Source organism: Vanessa tameamea, chromosome 21 (genome assembly GCF_037043105.1).
Source record: "Vanessa tameamea isolate UH-Manoa-2023 chromosome 21, ilVanTame1 primary haplotype, whole genome shotgun sequence".
NCBI lineage: Eukaryota > Metazoa > Arthropoda > Insecta > Lepidoptera > Nymphalidae > Vanessa > Vanessa tameamea.
This window is the reverse complement of record NC_087329.1, coordinates 4383895-4402545: the sequence shown is the minus strand read 5'-3', so window position 1 is coordinate 4402545 and position 18651 is coordinate 4383895. Positions and strand designations below refer to the sequence as shown.

Genomic DNA, 18651 nt, shown 5'->3' with positions numbered 1-18651 from the left:
GCTAATCACTTCCATCATTATTCCCTTAACAACTAACATGCTTCTCTTGGTATTCCATCCGGCCTTACTGATTTTTCATCTGATTTTCCATATATTATTCCTTTCACATCATCCGTAGTAACTCTTTTCTTTATCTCTTTTTCATTAGTCTTACATTCTCAAATACTCTATCAAGCACGCCAATCATTTTCATCTTCTTCATTCATTAACCTTTCAAAATACTTTCTCCAGAATTATACTCTTTAATTCCTGATTCCCCTTCCTTCACAAGTCTATACGGACTGGCTCTCGATGTCACGGCCTAACTGTGAGTTCAATTCCATCGCATACAAAGAAATCGAATTTACTTTGACATGGTTCCATTCTTAAGTACCGATAGCGAGTTGATTATAACTCTGTCTTATTGACACGTAGATTTGACATTTGTACATCTTTGGTCTGTTGTCAATAACAATGGAAGGCATTTTGAGGATGCAACACATGATAATTATTGACAGTTGACACTTATGACAGTCGTAAGAAAATGTGTGGATATGTTAAATAGAATAATTTAAGGTTATGTTTATTTGTTATTGAAGACTTTAAAAGTGGTATCGTCAAAAATAACGTAAAATATTCCTAAACAAATATGTCCAAAAGACCGGAACATCAAGCCCCACCAGAATTTGTAATATCCACATTTTAAATTGAATATGTAATATTAATATTTTATTTATAAAATAATCTCCTTATTAATTTTGGTGTAATTTTTCCTTTTAGTTCTATAATGAAGACGAAGCCAGAAAATATACTCAAAAGTAACTATAACAATTCAAAATCTATTTCTGTATATAATATATATTTTTAATTTTTAATTGTGTATATAATTAATTGTTATCAAAATTTTAGCTCCCGAATCATAGATATTCAAGCACAAATGACTGAGCGATGTATGGAACTATTGCTTTTGCCAGATGACACATCTTGCCTATTGCTGGATATTGGTTGTGGCTCAGGATTATCTGGAACAGTACTTGAAGAATGGGGACATATGTGGATTGGCCTAGACATTTCTCCTTCTATGTTAGGTGGCATATTTTTGACATTAGTACCAAAAAGATTATAATATGCAATATACATGATTCCTAAGTATTAATATTAATTCCAATTTATCCTTTCAGATGTTGCTTTAGAAAGAGAAACAGAGGGGGACTTGGTACTAGCAGATATGGGTGAAGGAGTCCCATTTAAGGCTGGTAGCTTTGATGGTGCAGTATCTGTATCAGCGCTCCAGTGGCTTTTTAATGCTGATAAAAAATCCCATCAGCCAGTCAAGAGGTTATACAAATTCTTCAGTTCTTTATATGCATCATTAGTAAGTTTATTATGATTGTGATGATTTTTTATGTAACTTTTGATATCCTATTAATAGACAATTAACTAACATTTTATTTTCTAAATAATATGACTATTCATATGTATTAGTATTACATGTATTTAAATGGAATCTTACTTTTAACAGTCGAGATCAGCAAGGGCAGTATTTCAGTTCTATCCAGAAAATGAAAGTCAATTAGACCTTGTCACTTCACAAGCTATGAAAGCGGGTTTTTATGGAGGTGTTGTTGTTGATTTCCCAAATTCTGCAAAAGCTAAGAAATTCTTTCTTGTACTCATGACTGGAGGTGCTGCACCTTTACCACAAGCATTAGGTAATACAAATTTTTTACATAATAAGTCATTCATAACATGAAGACCAATTGATTTTTAATAATATTTTTATAGGTACTGAAGAAAGTGATAATTCTTTGCAAATTAAATATGCAAAACGAGAAGCCTGTAAAGCAGCACGAGGCAAACCTCTCAAAAACACACGGGCATGGCTTCTTGATAAAAAAGAAAGGAGACGAAAACAAGGAAAAGAGACTAAACCTGATACTAAATATACAGGCAGGAAAAGAAGTGGTCGTTTTTAATTTTTATTTTCTATCTAATTATATTGTAAGGTACATAAAGATATCAATAAAATATATTTAATACATAATTATCTTTTTATAATATATTTCCAAACAGTGTCAACTCCATGTCCAATAGTTCCAATTGGAATCATATTTGGTAAAGGAAATCTACAAGCTACAACAAGAGTCCCGTCATTCGCTTCTTGTATCAGTTTTTTCTCAAAATCTGCCATCATTTGTTCTACACCAAATATAACAATATTGTTGTAAGGCATTAGGTCAAATTTCCACAAGTTTCGTCTATAAAATGTAGCTCTTCTATATTGACTATTTAAAAGTGCTGAAATTCTAGAATAGTAGACTAGAACTGGATTTAACTCTACTCCATCTGCTTTGAATCCTAATTTGGCAGCAGTTAAAACTATTCTGCCATCACCAGAGCCTACGTCCAGTAATCTTCCAGTACGACCATTTAATGCAGTAGTAACTCCTAATAATTGATTGTTAGTTGCAGGCACATAAGGAAGACAAATTTTTCTAAAGGCTGGTGACACAAATGGTATACATATAACACTCACACCTATAGCTAAGCCGCCTGTCGTATATATTAAAGCCTTTCCGAATGATGACGTTTTAGTAGTAGTTTTTGAACTTGAGGTTAATTCAAAATCCATTTCTATTCAACATAGGGTTTTTGTTAATAGAACTGTACATAGAACTAGACTAAAGATTTAAGATTTTAAGGTTATTCATATGTATTACTATTTTCACTTGACACTTGACAATTTTGGAAAACAGCTGTTCATATGTCATTGTCATTACAGTTCCTGTACATTGAAATAATTATCCATTAAACTAAGAAATAAATTGAAATAATTCTTTTAGTAGCTGTAACTTATTCTATTTTGTTTAACATACATTATATTTCAAATCAACAGTTGATTATTACCTTTTTTTAAACTTTTTATTTAAATAGCTGTTTTAGTATATTTATTATTTAGTAATGCTATATATATATATATAATATATAGCATTTTTCAATAATATATATAGCAGTTTTCAATAATTCCATAATAAATTATTATAAAGTCCTCATTGGTTATTCATTTTATTAGCAATTTCGAAGAAATCAACTTCAAATAATTCTTTATTTCTTATCCAATATGAATTCACTGACACCGGCGGTGTTTATGTACTCTGTCTCGGTATTGGTAATTGGAGTGCCAAGCAAATGTCAAGTCTATATCATCAATGGTCATTCCGTCATTCGTCAGATATAATCAGAATTGGACTCGTAGAGCAACCGGCAAGAAAATTATAAACAATTGTACATTATATAGATTTATAAAATGACTGCGTTTGAAGAATTCGGAGTTCTTTCCGAGTTAGGCAAGGCGATTGATGAAATGGACTGGAATCTTCCAACAGATGTTCAGGCTGAAGCTATTCCGCTTATTCTAGGCGGCGGTGATGTGCTTATGGCTGCTGAGACCGGTAGTGGTAAGACCGGTGCCTTCTGCCTTCCAATATTACAGATAGTTTGGGAAACTTTAAAAGATATTCAAGAAGGAAAAACTAGCAAGGTGATATCTCCAGTTTCGACGGAATGGACAATGTCACTATTCGATCGCACTGATGCTTTAGCCGTCACTCCAGATGGTTTGCGATGCCAATCTCGGGATCAGAATGGATGGCACGGATGCAGGGCTACTAAGGGTGTTCACACGAAGGGAGCATACTATTATGAAGCTACTGTAACAGATGAAGGCTTATGTCGTGTAGGGTGGTCTACACAAGCTGTAAGATATTAATTCAATTACTTCTTCATTTAGTATAATAGATGCAACCTTCTTTTCTTAGATACAATAAAACTTATTTTTGTTGAATAATAAGTCCAAATAAAATTGTGTAACATTGCATAATTTACAAAAAAGTTAAAACAAATAACATACTGACTAAGATCTTGTCTAATCTTAAAATTTTTCAATTCCAAATTTAAAGCATTTTTTATTGTAATTTTTTGCAAAACAGGCAAGATTAGATTTGGGTACAGATAGCCTTGGCTATGGTTTTGGTGGTACAGGCAAGAAATCAAATGCTAAAAATTTTGAGGACTATGGCAATGCTTATGGGAAGAATGATGTTATTGGTGAGAAATTTATATATTATAATATAATATTTTAAATGTTATTGAACTGTTGACTGTATAAAATAAATCATAACAAAATTTCAGGTTGTTTCTTAAATTTGAACAACGGTGACATTTCTTACACAATAAATGGCGAGGATATGGGTGTAGCATTTAAATTAAATCAGTCAAAACGTTGTGACTGTTACTTCCCAGCTATTGTATTAAAGAATGCTGAGATGAGCTTCAATTTTGGCAGCACACCATTTAAGGTAAATAAGTAAGGTAACAGTACCAAATGGTATCTTTAAAATTTTAGTAATAGTATGATAAAAAAACAAACAAAGGAAATCTTATAGAAAATTTGTTACAAACATTATTGATTTCATGATACATATATTACATAATTTAACTTAATATATAAGTAATGTTAAATGTTATTAAATATATACTACAAAATTTTATTTATTTCAGTATCCTCCAAAAGGGGACTACGTAGGAATATCTCGGGCTTCAAAAGATTGTGTAAAACAGAATATTGTATCAGCTGTTGCATCTACTGGAGCTAAACAAGTCAACAATGCTCCCCAGGCTATAATAATAGAGGTATAACAGATTTCTGTTGTCTTGTATTGTTAGACATATTAACAAATGTACCATTTTATTACAAGTGGTCATATGCGCAATACCACTGCACATAAACATTCCTTATACCACCAATGTGCCACCAAACATTGGTGCTACAATGTTTTGTCCCTTGTATCGATAGTAACACTCGACTCACTCACCATACTAATAGGAACACAAAAATACAAAATATTTCCAACCAACCACCTACCTAGACTTACCTAAAGCCATACCACAAAGTAAAATTTTTAAACCACCATACAAAAGCTAAAAAAATATTCTTGCATTAAAAATTGCTTATTTATTTTGGATGTTATGTTCAATATAATATTAAGCTACAACAATTTGCAAATTATAATCATATTAGTAAACCAAACTTTCAAACTGCCCTGGTTTTTCATTAATAAAATGCACATTGACTAATGAACAATGAGAGTGAGTTCAATGCATCAATTAAAAGAACGACTAGTCTGACTTTTTGCATTATATATTTTCTCTATTCCAACCATAACAGGAAAAAAACCAAATGAAAAACATTGAACGTCGACGAAATTGTTATCGGAATTTTAGTGTTTTATTATAAATAAAGGTATATTAATCATAAACTCTTAGTGGTGCTCAATATAGCGGAGTTACTGCAAATCGAATGAAATACGTAAATCTAAGGTTTGTTTAGGTGTAAGGTTCGATGCTAAAGTTATCTATATGATATTAATTTATAATTCTAGCCATCGAGAGAATTAGCAGAACAAACATGTAACCAAATAACATTGTTCAAAAAATATCTAGACAATCCCAAAGTAAGAGAACTACTTGTTGTTGGAGGCATTAACGTGAAAGATCAGATTAATCAGTTGAACTCTGGTGTGGATATTGTTGTCGGTACACCTGGCCGACTTGAGGATCTTATTCAAGGAGGTATGAAAAAAAATTAGGTGTAAAAATATTGAATGTTTTTAGAAGTTTTCAGTATAAATTAAATAAATTCTACAAACATAATTGCAGACGAGAAAACTTCATCTGATAGTGATTGGCCTCCACAATAAGGATCACCAATTGTTACTTGTAACTAAGATATATGATTATATTGTTATTTTTATTACATTTTTGTGTGTGCCTGTTATTACATTAGAACAATCCCCTTTGAAATATGGCATTGTTGAGGTTTGATATTAAAGAGTCCTAGTTCTGCGATAAATTGCTACTGTAACAAAATCAAACCATTTCAGGAATTGTTAACATGGTCACCACATACCACCAGGAGGTTCATCATTGCCAACTATATGAAATAATAAATCTTACTTTAGAAGTATTCAAGTAATTTTATTTATTTTTTAGGTTATTTAGCATTGACTCATTGTCGCTTCTTTGTACTGGATGAGGCTGACGGTCTCCTCAAGGCTGGCTGCGGCGAACTCATTGAGAGGCTTCACAGACAAATACCAAAGATCACGTCGGACGGTCGCCGCCTACAGATGGTTGTTTGCTCAGCAACATTGCACGCTTTCGAAGTCAAGAAAATGGCGGTATGATATTACTATTACTTAGCAAGTAATTAGAATATTAATATGTGACGCAATTGAAAGCTGTTCGTGTCGAACTTTAGTTTTATAGAGTAACATTTTCAATTGTTTTTGGAATAGACTTTTAATATTTTGCATGATGCAAGCGGCGATAGAATCTGAATCATAGTTTTACTTATAAATTATAATTTCGAATGATAATTTAGCTTAAGGTTTCGTTACAATTATTTAATGTGTATACACATAAAAAAAAAATCTAGGAGTTCTACTATTAGGGGATTTTTGTTCACCATATCCATTAGTCGAGCCCCAAGCCTGGTTGAAGGGTCAGCTTCAGACAGGCCACTAAGTCGCAAATAAAAAATATGCAATTAAATGCAATATATTTATAATAGTTTATTAAAGTGATGATTAATGGTGAATAAAAGATAAAATAATTTAAAAATATTTGTGTATTAAGTTACGCGCGTTAATTTTAATACTTCTTCGTAGTACTAGTTTTATAGTTATATAATGTAATTTAGGGTTTTTCTTCAATATGATACACTATTAGTATTTGACGAGTAAAGAATATACTCTATCCAAGTATATAATTATCCCTTTTTCACAACTAACATCGTAACGTAATTTTTAACGTCATTTTCCGTATATTATTAAATTTAACGCAACTAAAGAAGTATAAACTGAACATTGTATAAAATATCGCTATAACAGGAAAAGTTGATGCACTTCCCTACGTGGGTGGACCTGAAAGGCGAGGATGCGGTGCCGGAGACCGTGCACCACGTCGTCGTCAATGTCGACCCGCAGCGCGACCGCGGTTGGGAGACGCAGCGCAGGTACACACACACGCACACACACACACACACACACACACACACACACACACACACACACACACACACAATCCACCTTCGCCCTGGCCAACCCCGGGATCCAATGCGTCCAACTTTTAACAAATCACGGCTAAATCCTTTTCAGTTAGATTGGAACATACATCGCAGACAAATTATCGTTACAGATATATAACAATATTAATTTAACATCTATGAACGTCATCTATAAACAGAAATCATTCTCGCGTAGAAGGTTTTAATATCTGTTCACCTGAGCGTTTATAGTGCGATTCTATAAACACCACGATCGATTTCGAATTCACTAGCGTATCCGAACTCACTTCAAGAGTCAATTTGATTTATCAATATTTGGTATTCTGTAACAATACGTCATATCATGTGAAGAGAGATGCGGATACGATAGAGCACATGCATAAGCCCTCTTGTTTTTAACAAAACTTTTCAATGGCATACTTCTAAAAAAAAAGAAATTGAACAAAATAGTGACGTCATATTTTATGCCACGTATGTTAAGAATAATTCATATTTAGTTCGAAACGCTAAATGAGAATATTTTTACTATGGTTTGTGTTTGCAAAAAAAAAAAGAAGACCTCTATGTATTATGTAAAATTTTAAGTTTTAAAATATCAATGTGAACCCAATTTCATTAGTCTCTCAAAATATATATAACTTAATAAAGAAACCCCGAAGATGGAGTAAGTACCTTATTTTATATTTTGCTTTGTTAGTGCCCAGTAATGGTAATAATGGAACTTCTTTACTGACTCACTTTCTTCTTTAATGTTTTTCAGCCTCGTTGAGCGTGTTTCGCACCCGTCGTCAGCCCAAGTAGAGGCTTTAGTATCCTTTTTAGAGGATAGACCTAGCCTGGCAAAAGGACTTATGAAAAACCGTAACGCAAAAGCCAGAGCTATTAAAGAATGGGAGAAAATTTCCACCATATTAAATTGCTCCTGTGGGGGGACAATTAAATCGAGACAAAAATGGATGAAGGTATGAGCTATTACAACATAACCGTGCATTTATAAGACGATAATAAAGATTTTTTTAAATAATAATGCAAGTAGAATGAACTTTTACCTTTCTCCTTGCCTAGTATTGGTCAGATAAAAAAAACGCCGTTAAAAAGAAATGTGCTGCACGTAATGCTGCCAGACTCGGGACTGGTGAGGGAGTGGAAGAAGTCCCCGAGTTATCAGAAATTGAAGAGAGGATATTGGCACTAATGCGTGGAGGTGGACTTGGAGGTGGCGATGAACATCTGCAGTTGAAAGTTTTTGACGTTAGTTTGATTTGATTAATTATTTCCTTGTAGACTAAGTATTATATATATATGAGTAGGTAGGTATTGTCACTATGAACCATAATTTCGGAGGAACCAACACTTTCTGACTTTCTATCCAAAAAAAAAACATGTTTTCAATATAAAGGATAATGCTTGAATCTCTATAGAACTTTGCTCCACTTAAAAAGTCGGAGTTAAAAAGCATGACTTATACAGAGTGGCGACGACGTTATTACATTAAATTAAACGATTGATACTCGTTAATATAACTATAAAATAAACGAATAGATGAAAAATAAAAATATGTAATTTTCACACAGAAATTAAAACTAAGTAAAGCACCATTTCACAAAACTAGTTCACTAACCTGTAAAAACGGCAACGCGGCTGTGTCAGTAGCACATAGGTACGATTAGATGAGTAGTTGCTGCATTACGATCAAAGTGTCCGATTATTATTTGTCCTTTGTCGAAGCGTCTTGGCTCCATAGTAATTTAGCAGAAATATAGTATCGCTTTTATCTACTTACTTCATCAGTCAAGATATTTAATTTATCATATCGGTATACTACGAAGCCGTAAAGTTCCCACGCGACATTATTTGATTTAGAAAAAAATAACAAAAAAGCATCTAATTTCGCACATTGAAGACTTTAATGATCACAATTAACTTAAAATACAAAGGAAAATTTCCTTTCTTTAGCATTGAAAAAAATAATCTTATAAACGTATCAATAAATAAACAAAATAAAAATTCATAGGCTACCAAATTGTAGTTCGCTATGACGTGTATATTCAATAAGGATACTAACACAGGACAAAATGCGTGTTTGCGTGAGCGGTTTATCTGCTCGACCAGTTCTCAAACTAAGGGTGATGCACACACACGCACACACACACACAGTTGCAGGTGCGTCTTTAGCGATAATGAATTATAATCGCTATCGTTGGTGTAAAGTGTACAAACACTAGCATTAAAACTACAGAAACGTTGTTTATCAAAGTGCCAGATGATATTGAAGTGACAGTTTTTGCCTATATGACGTCACACCATGGCGGCTCGTGTTTTAGGTCATTTGATATACAGACTAAAAATTGCGACTTTTAATTTTAATATAACAAAATAATTATGTGTTTATATGACTCTAAATAAGAATATTTAAGTATATTTCTACATATATCTAAATTTTTATTAAATTTCATAATTTATTTTTCACTACGGAAAGTACCCAATTGAAAAGGTCTAAGAAATTATTTAAAATAAAAACACAATCTTTAAAGTAAGTAATTTGTAAACAATGTCTTATTAACGTAACATAACAACGGTGTTTACAAATAACTAACTTATTTTTTAATAAAGTATTGTTTATAATTTAAGAAATAAAAGTGTTTTGTTTATTTAATGTTATCCTTCTGTGTCAACCCTACCAGAATCAGTTACAATAATTTTGCCCGCTTTACGGTTAAGTAGAATTAGGCTGCGATATCAATCACTCAGACATCAGACTTATTAAAATTAAGTACAGTTTATTAAAATTAAATTTGGTTCATAAGTAAGAAAATAATCTACTTAATATTTAATTTTTGGTAACAGTCATACTTACATCTTAGTAAGTGATTTCTTGTGTCATGTATGCACATAGCCTTAAATAATACCGGGAATCTTTAACTTTTTTTAAAACTTTATATAATAATATCTCCGATACTAAATAAAAAATAATAATCTTGACTGACATAAGTTATTGAATGTATTTGATTGTTATTTTGTTTGGTCTTTATTAAGGGGTATCATTATTAAATGCGTTGACGTCATCCCCACATTGTATAGCATTTTATTTTAGCCTTTTCGATGAAAACTAAAATAAATCGAAATGCCATTAAAACTTGCCATCTTTTTCGTATTTGTAAATCTAAGAAAAATAGCGACATTCAGGGATTTTTTAATGTATTGTATAGTTATCACTTTTGCGTTCTTAGTCTTGTTCAGTTACTGTTTCCGCTATATCCTGATTAATACAGAACCCAACGGCATAGACCCAACTCTAACATAACTGTATGGCGTACTGTCAAATCTTATATAGCGTCACGGTGCACCGGTTCGGAAAGTAAACAATAAAATCTGAATGAATACTGATATCCTGTCAACATTGATCTTATGGAGAATTGTAAATTCTAAATAATATGGGGGGGGGGGAATCGGTCATTATCCTTTATATTACATTTTTATATTTATGTATTTATATTATAATATATTATCTATTAGTAACAATATTCTGCGATATTTGTATAATATCTCACAAAATGTATTCTGTCAATAACCAATTGTATTTTTTCATGTAAATGTATTAATGATTAATGACAAATATATAATCTAAGACTGTTTTTAGGATAATGTGAATGACATTGATGTTGAGTCAAAAATTACGATAAACCGGTCACCACTGCTAAATCAGGTGAGATTAAAAATAAGGATTAAATATAGTACTTGCTTAAGGGTAGATTGATTTTTATCTATTTTTTTCAGCCCTCTTCAGAACTTACAAGGAAAGAATATGCAACAGCAGCAAGACAGAGCGACAATGCCAGTGCAACTTCGAGTAATTGCTTTATTTTATTTTAGTTAATTCAGACCCATTGGTCGCAGGATGTGTTATTCCGTCTTATATAATAAATTACGATTTGAATGTTTTGGTTTTTATATTAAAAAACAAACGGCACTACAAATAAACATTTTTACATAATTATTTATAAATTTGTTTATATTATGGAGTGGTTAATGTATTTTTTTTTTTATAAAATAATATAATCAGTTTAATTTACTTTTAAGCTCCTAAGCGTCGCACATTTCGGACTGTCAAAAGATCACCACCATCAAGACGCCCTCAGTATAGCAGCATAGCTGATAAATTATTGAAGTTGGAAGACCAGCGGCTCGCTCATGAAGGTAGAGTTGTAAAGGTGATGGAAGAGATGGCTCGAACTCAAAACGTGCTGGCAGAGGGAGTCAAGGCTCAAGCAGAAGCACAAAAGTCTCTGGGAGAGGGACTCAAGGTTCTGGGAGAGGGCTTGAAGTCTCTGGCGGAATCAATGAAAATATATAATTAAATAATTTACTTATTTTGTATATTATTGAAAAAAAAAAGACTGGCAGATGGTGATGGTAAGTACATACCATCGTCCATAAAGATTAGCAATGTATTGTTTGTTAAATCTACGATGACATCCCACTCTTTTTCGCCATCGTTTCAGTGCAATTGTGCAATTTAAGGAGTGGGTAATCTATTACTATGTGACCACACGAACTTAAATTTAAAAAGAGAAAATTATTGATTTCAACTGGTAATATGCTCTACTACATATCACTGATTTCAAATTACAATGTTATTCATTCAATGAGAAATATTTGTATTATTATTTTTAAATAATAATTATTTTTATATAAAAGTATTTTTATTTACAATTTAAACCACGAGGGCCCTGCGTTTAATACATATACCGTGATGATGGCAACATATTTTAACATGCAACTTTAAACGTTAAAAAATATATAAAAGGATAGAATTTAACTAAATATAACACATATTAACCAACCTAATACTGGATACGGAATTAATACGTTTTGTCTCCTGTGCCTGTTATTTTGACATAAGTGCCAAACAGTTATTTCTAATACCACAAGTGAGTAATCAATTAGTAATTTCTGAGACGCAAGTTTAGACTATAATAATTATAGTCAGTCAGAATCCAAGTGAAAATCCGAGTGAAAGGATTAGCTTACTAGGTTTTCATTTAAAGAGCTGTTCGGCAGTAGGACTTCTTCACTGAAAATTGAAGCAAGCTAAACTGCGCGATTGCATATACTGTAAAGAAAGCGTGCTCCCTGTATCATCCTGATACTGTCTCAGAAATAATAAATAATAAAATAATTAATAATGTAATACTAAAACTGAAAACGTGCTGCGTGCTGTAATAGTTGTGATTTATTATAATCACAACTATTATACTACGTAGCTCGTACCTTCGGTAATTTCATTTTTTCTACCATACACTAGTGTTAGTCAAATATTGTCGTGATTTAACCCCAGAATTCCCTGAAAATATATTATAAATACACAACTACACTGTAGTATGTGTATTTAATGAATATAAAAATGTTATGAGTACCCCACTCAGTTTTATATTCAACAATTCTACTCCACTCATATGATGCATAAACATGTAATTTATTTATATCGGCATCTAAAGTCTATAAAATTAAATTACTATTAAATAAATTTAGTATGTCAGGAACTTTTAAATTACTATAATATTTTTTAAACGCGAAATCCTATCTGTCAATATTATATCTCCTCCGTCAATGCTCCAGGGGTGTAATTTAAAAGATTTTCATACATGCGTGAATTAACAATTAATTTCAAATAAAAAAGTTCACATCGATAATTCGTTCGTAATATTTATTCTCACAAATTAACGTTACTGTAGATTTATTTCTAGTTACAGAATACCAAATAGTGTTTTGATTGAAAATCAATTTTGACTCCTTCTGGAGTGTAATCAAAATTGAGGTTTACAGATTAGCGTTACTATACGTGTTTGCGCGATTATGATAAATTCGTCACGTATACTAGCAATAAAATGCATTATAGAATAATCAAATTAGTCCAAAATTACTGAGTGCAAAGCTTATAAGGGAGCTTAAACGGCATCCGAGAGCGTACGCTGTAAATATATGTCTACTTACTAAAAATGTTTTTCCTATAAGATACGCATAATTCATAAAGTTGTAGTTATAAAGTAGGATAAGGATACAAGTCAATTCTTAGAAATATCATAAATCATTTATTTCCTTTTCTTGTAGCCAAATAATGACGGATGGCGTGCATGGGAAAGATAATATTCGCAGCGGGAACACCACTCCGGAGACACTATCAGAGGCTGTGAAAATTCTCAAAGGAGAATATTGCGTACGAGCCATTCGAGAACACAAAATGGATAGGTTCGTATTTATTGTATTATGAAGATGTTTGTATGTTCCTTATAAAATGTATAAGTATTTTTAAGCTGTGACCACTGGCTTAAAAGTGTTATCAATAACAACATAATATGTAAGACAACTTAAATATTCCTTGCAATTTAATTAATACTTGTAAAAATAAAGTTATTAAGTTTATTCTAGTGGCTAGTTTATATAGCTGTGTATCTTAAAGCCCTGGGTTTCAAACAATCATCGCGATCAGATCTACAAATGTAATCGGATTTTTGTCTTAAGAAACTTTTAGTTCCTTTAAAAAGTACATACCCGCCAGTCTTGCGTATTTTCTCTTGCTTGTCGTATAAGATAGAGTGCTGCGTTCCCGTATGCGTGAATTCTCTTTGCGTAGTTGGCACCTCTTTCAAATTGATTCACGTGGCTGAACTAGAATTTTAAGGATATTAATAAATTTTCAGAGCAATTATCTTCTGCCGTACAAAACTGGACTGCGATAACTTAGAGCGGTATCTGAAGTCTTTTAAAAACGAGTTCTCGTGCGTGTGCCTGCATGGAGACCGCAAGCCTGCTGAGCGGAAGGCTAATTTAGAACAGTTCAAGCAGAAGCAGGTCAAGTTCCTCATCTGCACCGATGTCGCCGCTAGAGGAATCGATATTTCGGGACTGCCTTTTAGTAAGTTATCGTGATTAAGTACCGTGATTAATACGCGTTGCTATATCGGATTCGTCTTGCTGTAAATTTCTACACATTATTCTTATAAAAAGTCCTGAAATTATTTCTATGATTTTGAAAACATAAATTTACGAGTTAATTATGAGATAAATTTGGTGTATGGATCTGTTCACTCACAAAAGCGCGCCCCCCAACGTTAAAGTATCGGCGATCAATAAATACGAACGGAATTATCATTCAAAATATATTATGTAACTTGTTCGTATAAAAAAAGTTAAAAATAAAGTTTTATCGGTGTTTAAAAAAAACTAAATATTTAAAGATATTTATTTCAGTGATCAATGTGACATTACCGGACGAGAAATCAAATTATGTACATCGCATCGGTCGTGTGGGTCGAGCTGAACGAATGGGATTGGCCATAAGTCTCGTATCCACTGTGCCAGAAAAGGTAAATAAGATACTTTTAAAAGAATTTAAAAGAAATGGAAACTTTAATCTAAAATATACAAGATTACCGATTATTATTCAATAATATGAATAGTAAACACACAATACAAACAATAACAAACACTTGAATTGTTGTACGTTCATGTTTATTTTACAAATCTTGTATTCAACGAGGAATTTATTGGAAAAGACGAGCAAGAAAGTTTTGAAAAGTTGCACATTTTTATTCATACTACTTTATAAAAAATAGATTAATTTATGTATGTATCTTATATAAATAATCAACTTTTTCTATCTTTTTTGTTAATAAGGTGTGGTACCACGGCGAATGGTGTTCATCACGAGGTCGAAACTGCTGGAACACTAATCTAGTTGATGACAGACCTAAAGGTTGCTGCATGTGGTATAACGAGCCACAGGTATATTTCTTATATAAAACTTATCTGTATACTACTAGACGCGCTGTTCAGTAGTGAGATTTTGCGTACTAAGTTACGGTCAATTGTAAAAATATTCTTTCAGAGAACAATAGTCTTCTGTTTTTTTCTAGCTCCTAACCTAAATCTGTTATATTACTTATATGTTCTTCCAATTATTGTAATATCTATGTACTTAATACCATTACAATGATAACCATTATCAAATCAAATCACCATAATGCTCTCAGAAACAAACGAAAAAGGATAAAAACGAATGTGCCACATCTGCGCGATCGCGCCCGCTTTCTTTCCTTTTTCCGTCACTGTAACACAAGTTTAATTTTGAACAGCTTGTGTAGTATTATACATATAATTCTATATATCCAACAACCTCCAATCAATTATTTACAAACAAAGATAATTTATTTTAATTTTAGTACCTTGCGGATATTGAAGACCATTTGAATATAACAATACAGCAAATAGAAACTGATATGAAAGTACCAAGTAACGAGTTTGACGGAAAAGTTGTTTATGGTCAAAAAAGAACACAAGTTGGTTCTGGCTATCAGGTAAGCTACTATAGAATATGTATGCTTTTATTATGTTAACGGATATTATAAATTAAAAAAGTCGTTCCGATATTGTAATTTTATTCGATGGTTTTTCTTGTCACAAGTGTTATTAAACTTGTGACAAGAAAAACCGCCAAACCCACAAAAATTTAGTACTTTGTGTATAAATCGAATCATACATTCTAAAAAAACCATGAATTATTTTATAGCAATATTGTTGTTTTAGATTATTAGTTAGATATTTCTACTACATAACTACATTTCTTATATTATTTAAGGATCACGTCACTCAAATGGCGCCGGTGGTTAGATCCCTACAAGAATTGGAGTCTCAAGCACAGCTGTATTACCTAAAGATGCATCATAATGTGGCAGTGGCGTAATATGAACATTTAAACTATTTATTATAAGCTCATATACACAGCATGAGCAATAGCCTTATACTATATTGTCAAGCTTAAAATTTCTAAATAAATTAATATTTAAAGAAATTAGTCATATATTTTATTTATTTATGTACCTATGCTGCTCTTCAATTTATTAAAACTGAATTTTCTGTGAATTATCCAATAGAAAAAAAACTAATAGAATGTAAATTGTGTTTTCTTTAAAAATTTAGGATGAAATAAATATTTCACATTAAAATTACTTGTAGTATCAAATCAAATAATAAATAACTTTTTATAAAGACATGGTTTAAAAACCATGATATGATAGTTTCTTGTCAGTCGTTTTGAAATATTTTTTGTCATAAAGGAATTAAACTGAGGAAGTATTATTGCAGATAGCTATTTTCATATAGACTTTTTCAAGTTCACACGTTCGCATTACAATTTGATTACATTACTCGCAATTGTATGCTATAGGGCTGTGATACACTGATCAAAATAAACTCGTTACCACCATCAAATATATCATTTCACTCAACCTCTGTTTAAAATATAAGTATTCGTATAGCTATTTAACAAAGTATAATGGACCAATGTGTAAATGAATCCCGTCAAACTGACCATGTTAAACCAATTCTTCAAACGTTATTGGGCGATTAAAAAAGTCCCAATGCGTGATACATTTTGGATAACAGAAATAAAACTAAGAGGAAAATAGTTTCTATTTTTTATTTATAAGCTACAATTTATTCGATTTCATTTAATATTAAATTCCTTTTCAAAACAATGTGTTTAAATGTAACATGGAAGTAGGATTCGTTTAAATGATGTAAGTGAGTCCTAAAGCTCCATTCACCCTGTGGAAAAATTATACGTAATGTAAGAGTTTAAATATTGTATTCGAAATCCTTTGGAGAGGTGCGTTCACTTAGAATTTTTGTTCATTTAACGAAGTGGTTTTAAAAGTAACAAAAATGTAATATTCATAAGCCGGCACTAATATTAAAAGCATTATAATGCTAAAATAATAATTACAAATAATTTTTTGACTAAACAAAGTAAGAAACTAGGATTTCCAAAATATATTATTCTATTTATTTTACATAAATCTAACATTTTAAATTACATTACAATTACATAATAAGTTTATCGCTTATGAAATTTAACAGAGTTTATTTAAGTATTACAATGATTTACCTCAGATTAGTAATAAAATATAGCCTTTTGTCGAAGGCAGTATTATAATAGTAAGGTTAGTTGATCACAAAAGGCGTTACGGTATTATCAAATGAGTATAGTAACTACAAAAAGCAATGCTATTCATAGCGATAATGTTGCTGGATTTTTTAAACGAACAAAAGATAGGAAGTTTTCAAATCGATACAAAAAAAAAGTTAGCAAAGTGTAACTTTTAAATGCCAGTAATTCAGTCTTAAAATGTCTTAATTTAGAGAAAGAAGTGTGACGATATAAGAAAATATTTGTTTTTTTTTTAAACAATGAAACTAAGGTATAAATGTAATCATTAATCCAGCAGCATTATTTATATATAATTATATTTAAAAAAATCAACCAATAGTATGTTTGGTACAAGTTTTCTAATAACTAAAAGATCTATCAGTCGTTATTTTTTGGCTTAAAATTAACAAAGGAAGAAACAAGAGTTTTAGTCGAGGGTCCTTATTCTAAGTAGCAAACATTATCAACGACTGACAAACCGCAACCGCTTGCAATATATCAACACTTATTACGAAATATAATTTAGTGAATTTATTTCACCAGCTATAATAGCTTTATTAATTATAAAAAATTGATTGTATTAAAAATTCTTCTAGTTTACATGGCTACGCTATCCCAGTCTATAAATTGATCAATACTTCATAACGATTAGTAAGAAGTTTGACTGTTTTGATTATGTTTACATCAAATAGTTTTTATCCATGATTTTCATAGTCTGGGACAACATATCTCTTACACATAAAAGTTGCAGCCTCTATCACAAACGCTTATCAAGAATCAACTAATAAAAGTCTCGGGACTGAAAACGTTCATTTGAAATTAAATTTATAAAACGACATGAACCTTATATAGTTAGAGCGATTGTTACAATGGTAATAAGGGACGTAATGACTTTTTATATTAATAGCGATAGTAACAAAGACCATCCAGAATATTTTGAATAGTGACAGATAAAACAGGGCGTCCATTTTTTTAATGCAATACATTCTTTAAGCACGATAGTCACGGAACGCCCTTCGATGATTACGACCCACACGGATCTTATTCAGGTGGGTATTTGTTCATTACAATGCAATAAAAATATAAAATATTCATAATGTTGACAAAACTAATAATATTTTAAAATATTCAAATGCTAATTTACTCAACAGGCTCCGTAAATGTTCTTTTTAATAAGTAAGCAACACTTACAACCTCGTGTCTTTCACATAATTAAATTACTTTACTTACGAAATAGTTCTAAACTAGTGATAAATACGTAAACTATTCGAGAGTTTGTGTCTTGACCGTATTTGAGTAATAAAGTCCTTACATTTGTAACACAACTAAATAATACCTGAAATTCAAAAAATATAAATACAACAATAATTAATTATTACGTTTTTAATCTGTGTATAATAATTATTAAAGATATCTAATACTAGAGTGCAGAAATGAAAGCAGATTTAAATTCATCAATATGTTATAAAAATACTTTGGGATATTTCAAAACACTGTATTTCATTAAATAAATGTTATTAGAATGCTTCAAAAAATTCTCAAAATGTTTCTACATCTA

The 18651-nt window shown here is 31.3% G+C and overlaps 3 protein-coding genes across 4 annotated transcripts; 2 read left to right on the top strand and 1 right to left on the bottom strand.

The window, feature by feature from the left end:
• The first annotated feature begins 503 nt into the window (after positions 1 to 503).
• Positions 504 to 2023, top strand: LOC113404652 (probable 18S rRNA (guanine-N(7))-methyltransferase). The gene is made up of 6 exons (XM_026645605.2): positions 504 to 667; positions 760 to 797; positions 889 to 1067; positions 1161 to 1354; positions 1502 to 1691; positions 1765 to 2023. Exons 1-6 carry the CDS (start codon positions 629 to 631, stop codon positions 1953 to 1955), a joined length of 831 nt encoding a protein of 276 aa, XP_026501390.1. The 5' UTR covers positions 504 to 628; the 3' UTR covers positions 1956 to 2023.
• Positions 1946 to 2659, bottom strand: LOC113404654 (ATP synthase subunit C lysine N-methyltransferase). The gene has a single exon (XM_026645607.2). The coding sequence runs from the start codon at positions 2609 to 2611 to the stop codon at positions 2024 to 2026; it is 588 nt and encodes a 195-aa protein (XP_026501392.2). The 5' UTR covers positions 2612 to 2659; the 3' UTR covers positions 1946 to 2023.
• Positions 2660 to 3179: 520 nt separating this feature from the next.
• Positions 3180 to 15902, top strand: LOC113404650 (ATP-dependent RNA helicase Ddx1). Of its 2 annotated transcripts, XM_026645602.2 has the most exons (13): positions 3183 to 3736; positions 3969 to 4086; positions 4171 to 4337; positions 4540 to 4671; positions 5421 to 5610; positions 6031 to 6218; positions 6930 to 7054; positions 13217 to 13354; positions 13807 to 14021; positions 14357 to 14472; positions 14783 to 14890; positions 15328 to 15462; positions 15744 to 15902. In XM_026645602.2, the coding sequence occupies exons 1-13, from the start codon at positions 3287 to 3289 to the stop codon at positions 15846 to 15848; spliced, it is 2187 nt and encodes a 728-aa protein (XP_026501387.1). In that variant the 5' UTR covers positions 3183 to 3286; the 3' UTR covers positions 15849 to 15902. The 2 variants fall into 2 exon arrangements, with proteins under 2 accessions (XP_026501388.2, XP_026501387.1); XM_026645603.2 differs by lacking the exons at positions 13217 to 13354; positions 13807 to 14021; positions 14357 to 14472; ... (1 more) ...; positions 15328 to 15462; positions 15744 to 15902 and adding exons at positions 7866 to 8067; positions 8171 to 8356; positions 10746 to 10811; positions 10883 to 10955; positions 11186 to 11478 and having other exon boundaries at positions 3180 to 3736.
• The last annotated feature ends 2749 nt before the right edge of the window (positions 15903 to 18651 follow it).

What these genes read in the sequence shown, in the direction of transcription:
- LOC113404654 (XM_026645607.2), bottom strand. Translation starts at nt 2,611, where the DNA reads ATGGATTTTGAATTAACCTCAAGTTCAAAAACTACTACTAAAACGTCA.
- LOC113404650 (XM_026645602.2), top strand. Translation starts at nt 3,287, where the DNA reads ATGACTGCGTTTGAAGAATTCGGAGTTCTTTCCGAGTTAGGCAAGGCG. An exon ending in TGAGGATCTTATTCAAGGAG is followed by an intron (nt 5,611 to 6,030) that starts GTATGAAAAAAA and finishes TTTATTTTTTAG; the next exon opens with GTTATTTAGCATTGACTCAT. An exon ending in AAGTTGGTTCTGGCTATCAG is followed by an intron (nt 15,463 to 15,743) that starts GTAAGCTACTAT and finishes ATATTATTTAAG; the next exon opens with GATCACGTCACTCAAATGGC.
- LOC113404652 (XM_026645605.2), top strand. Translation starts at nt 629, where the DNA reads ATGTCCAAAAGACCGGAACATCAAGCCCCACCAGAATTT. An exon ending in ATCAAGCCCCACCAGAATTT is followed by an intron (nt 668 to 759) that starts GTAATATCCACA and finishes TTTTCCTTTTAG; the next exon opens with TTCTATAATGAAGACGAAGC. An exon ending in GTTCTTTATATGCATCATTA is followed by an intron (nt 1,355 to 1,501) that starts GTAAGTTTATTA and finishes TACTTTTAACAG; the next exon opens with TCGAGATCAGCAAGGGCAGT.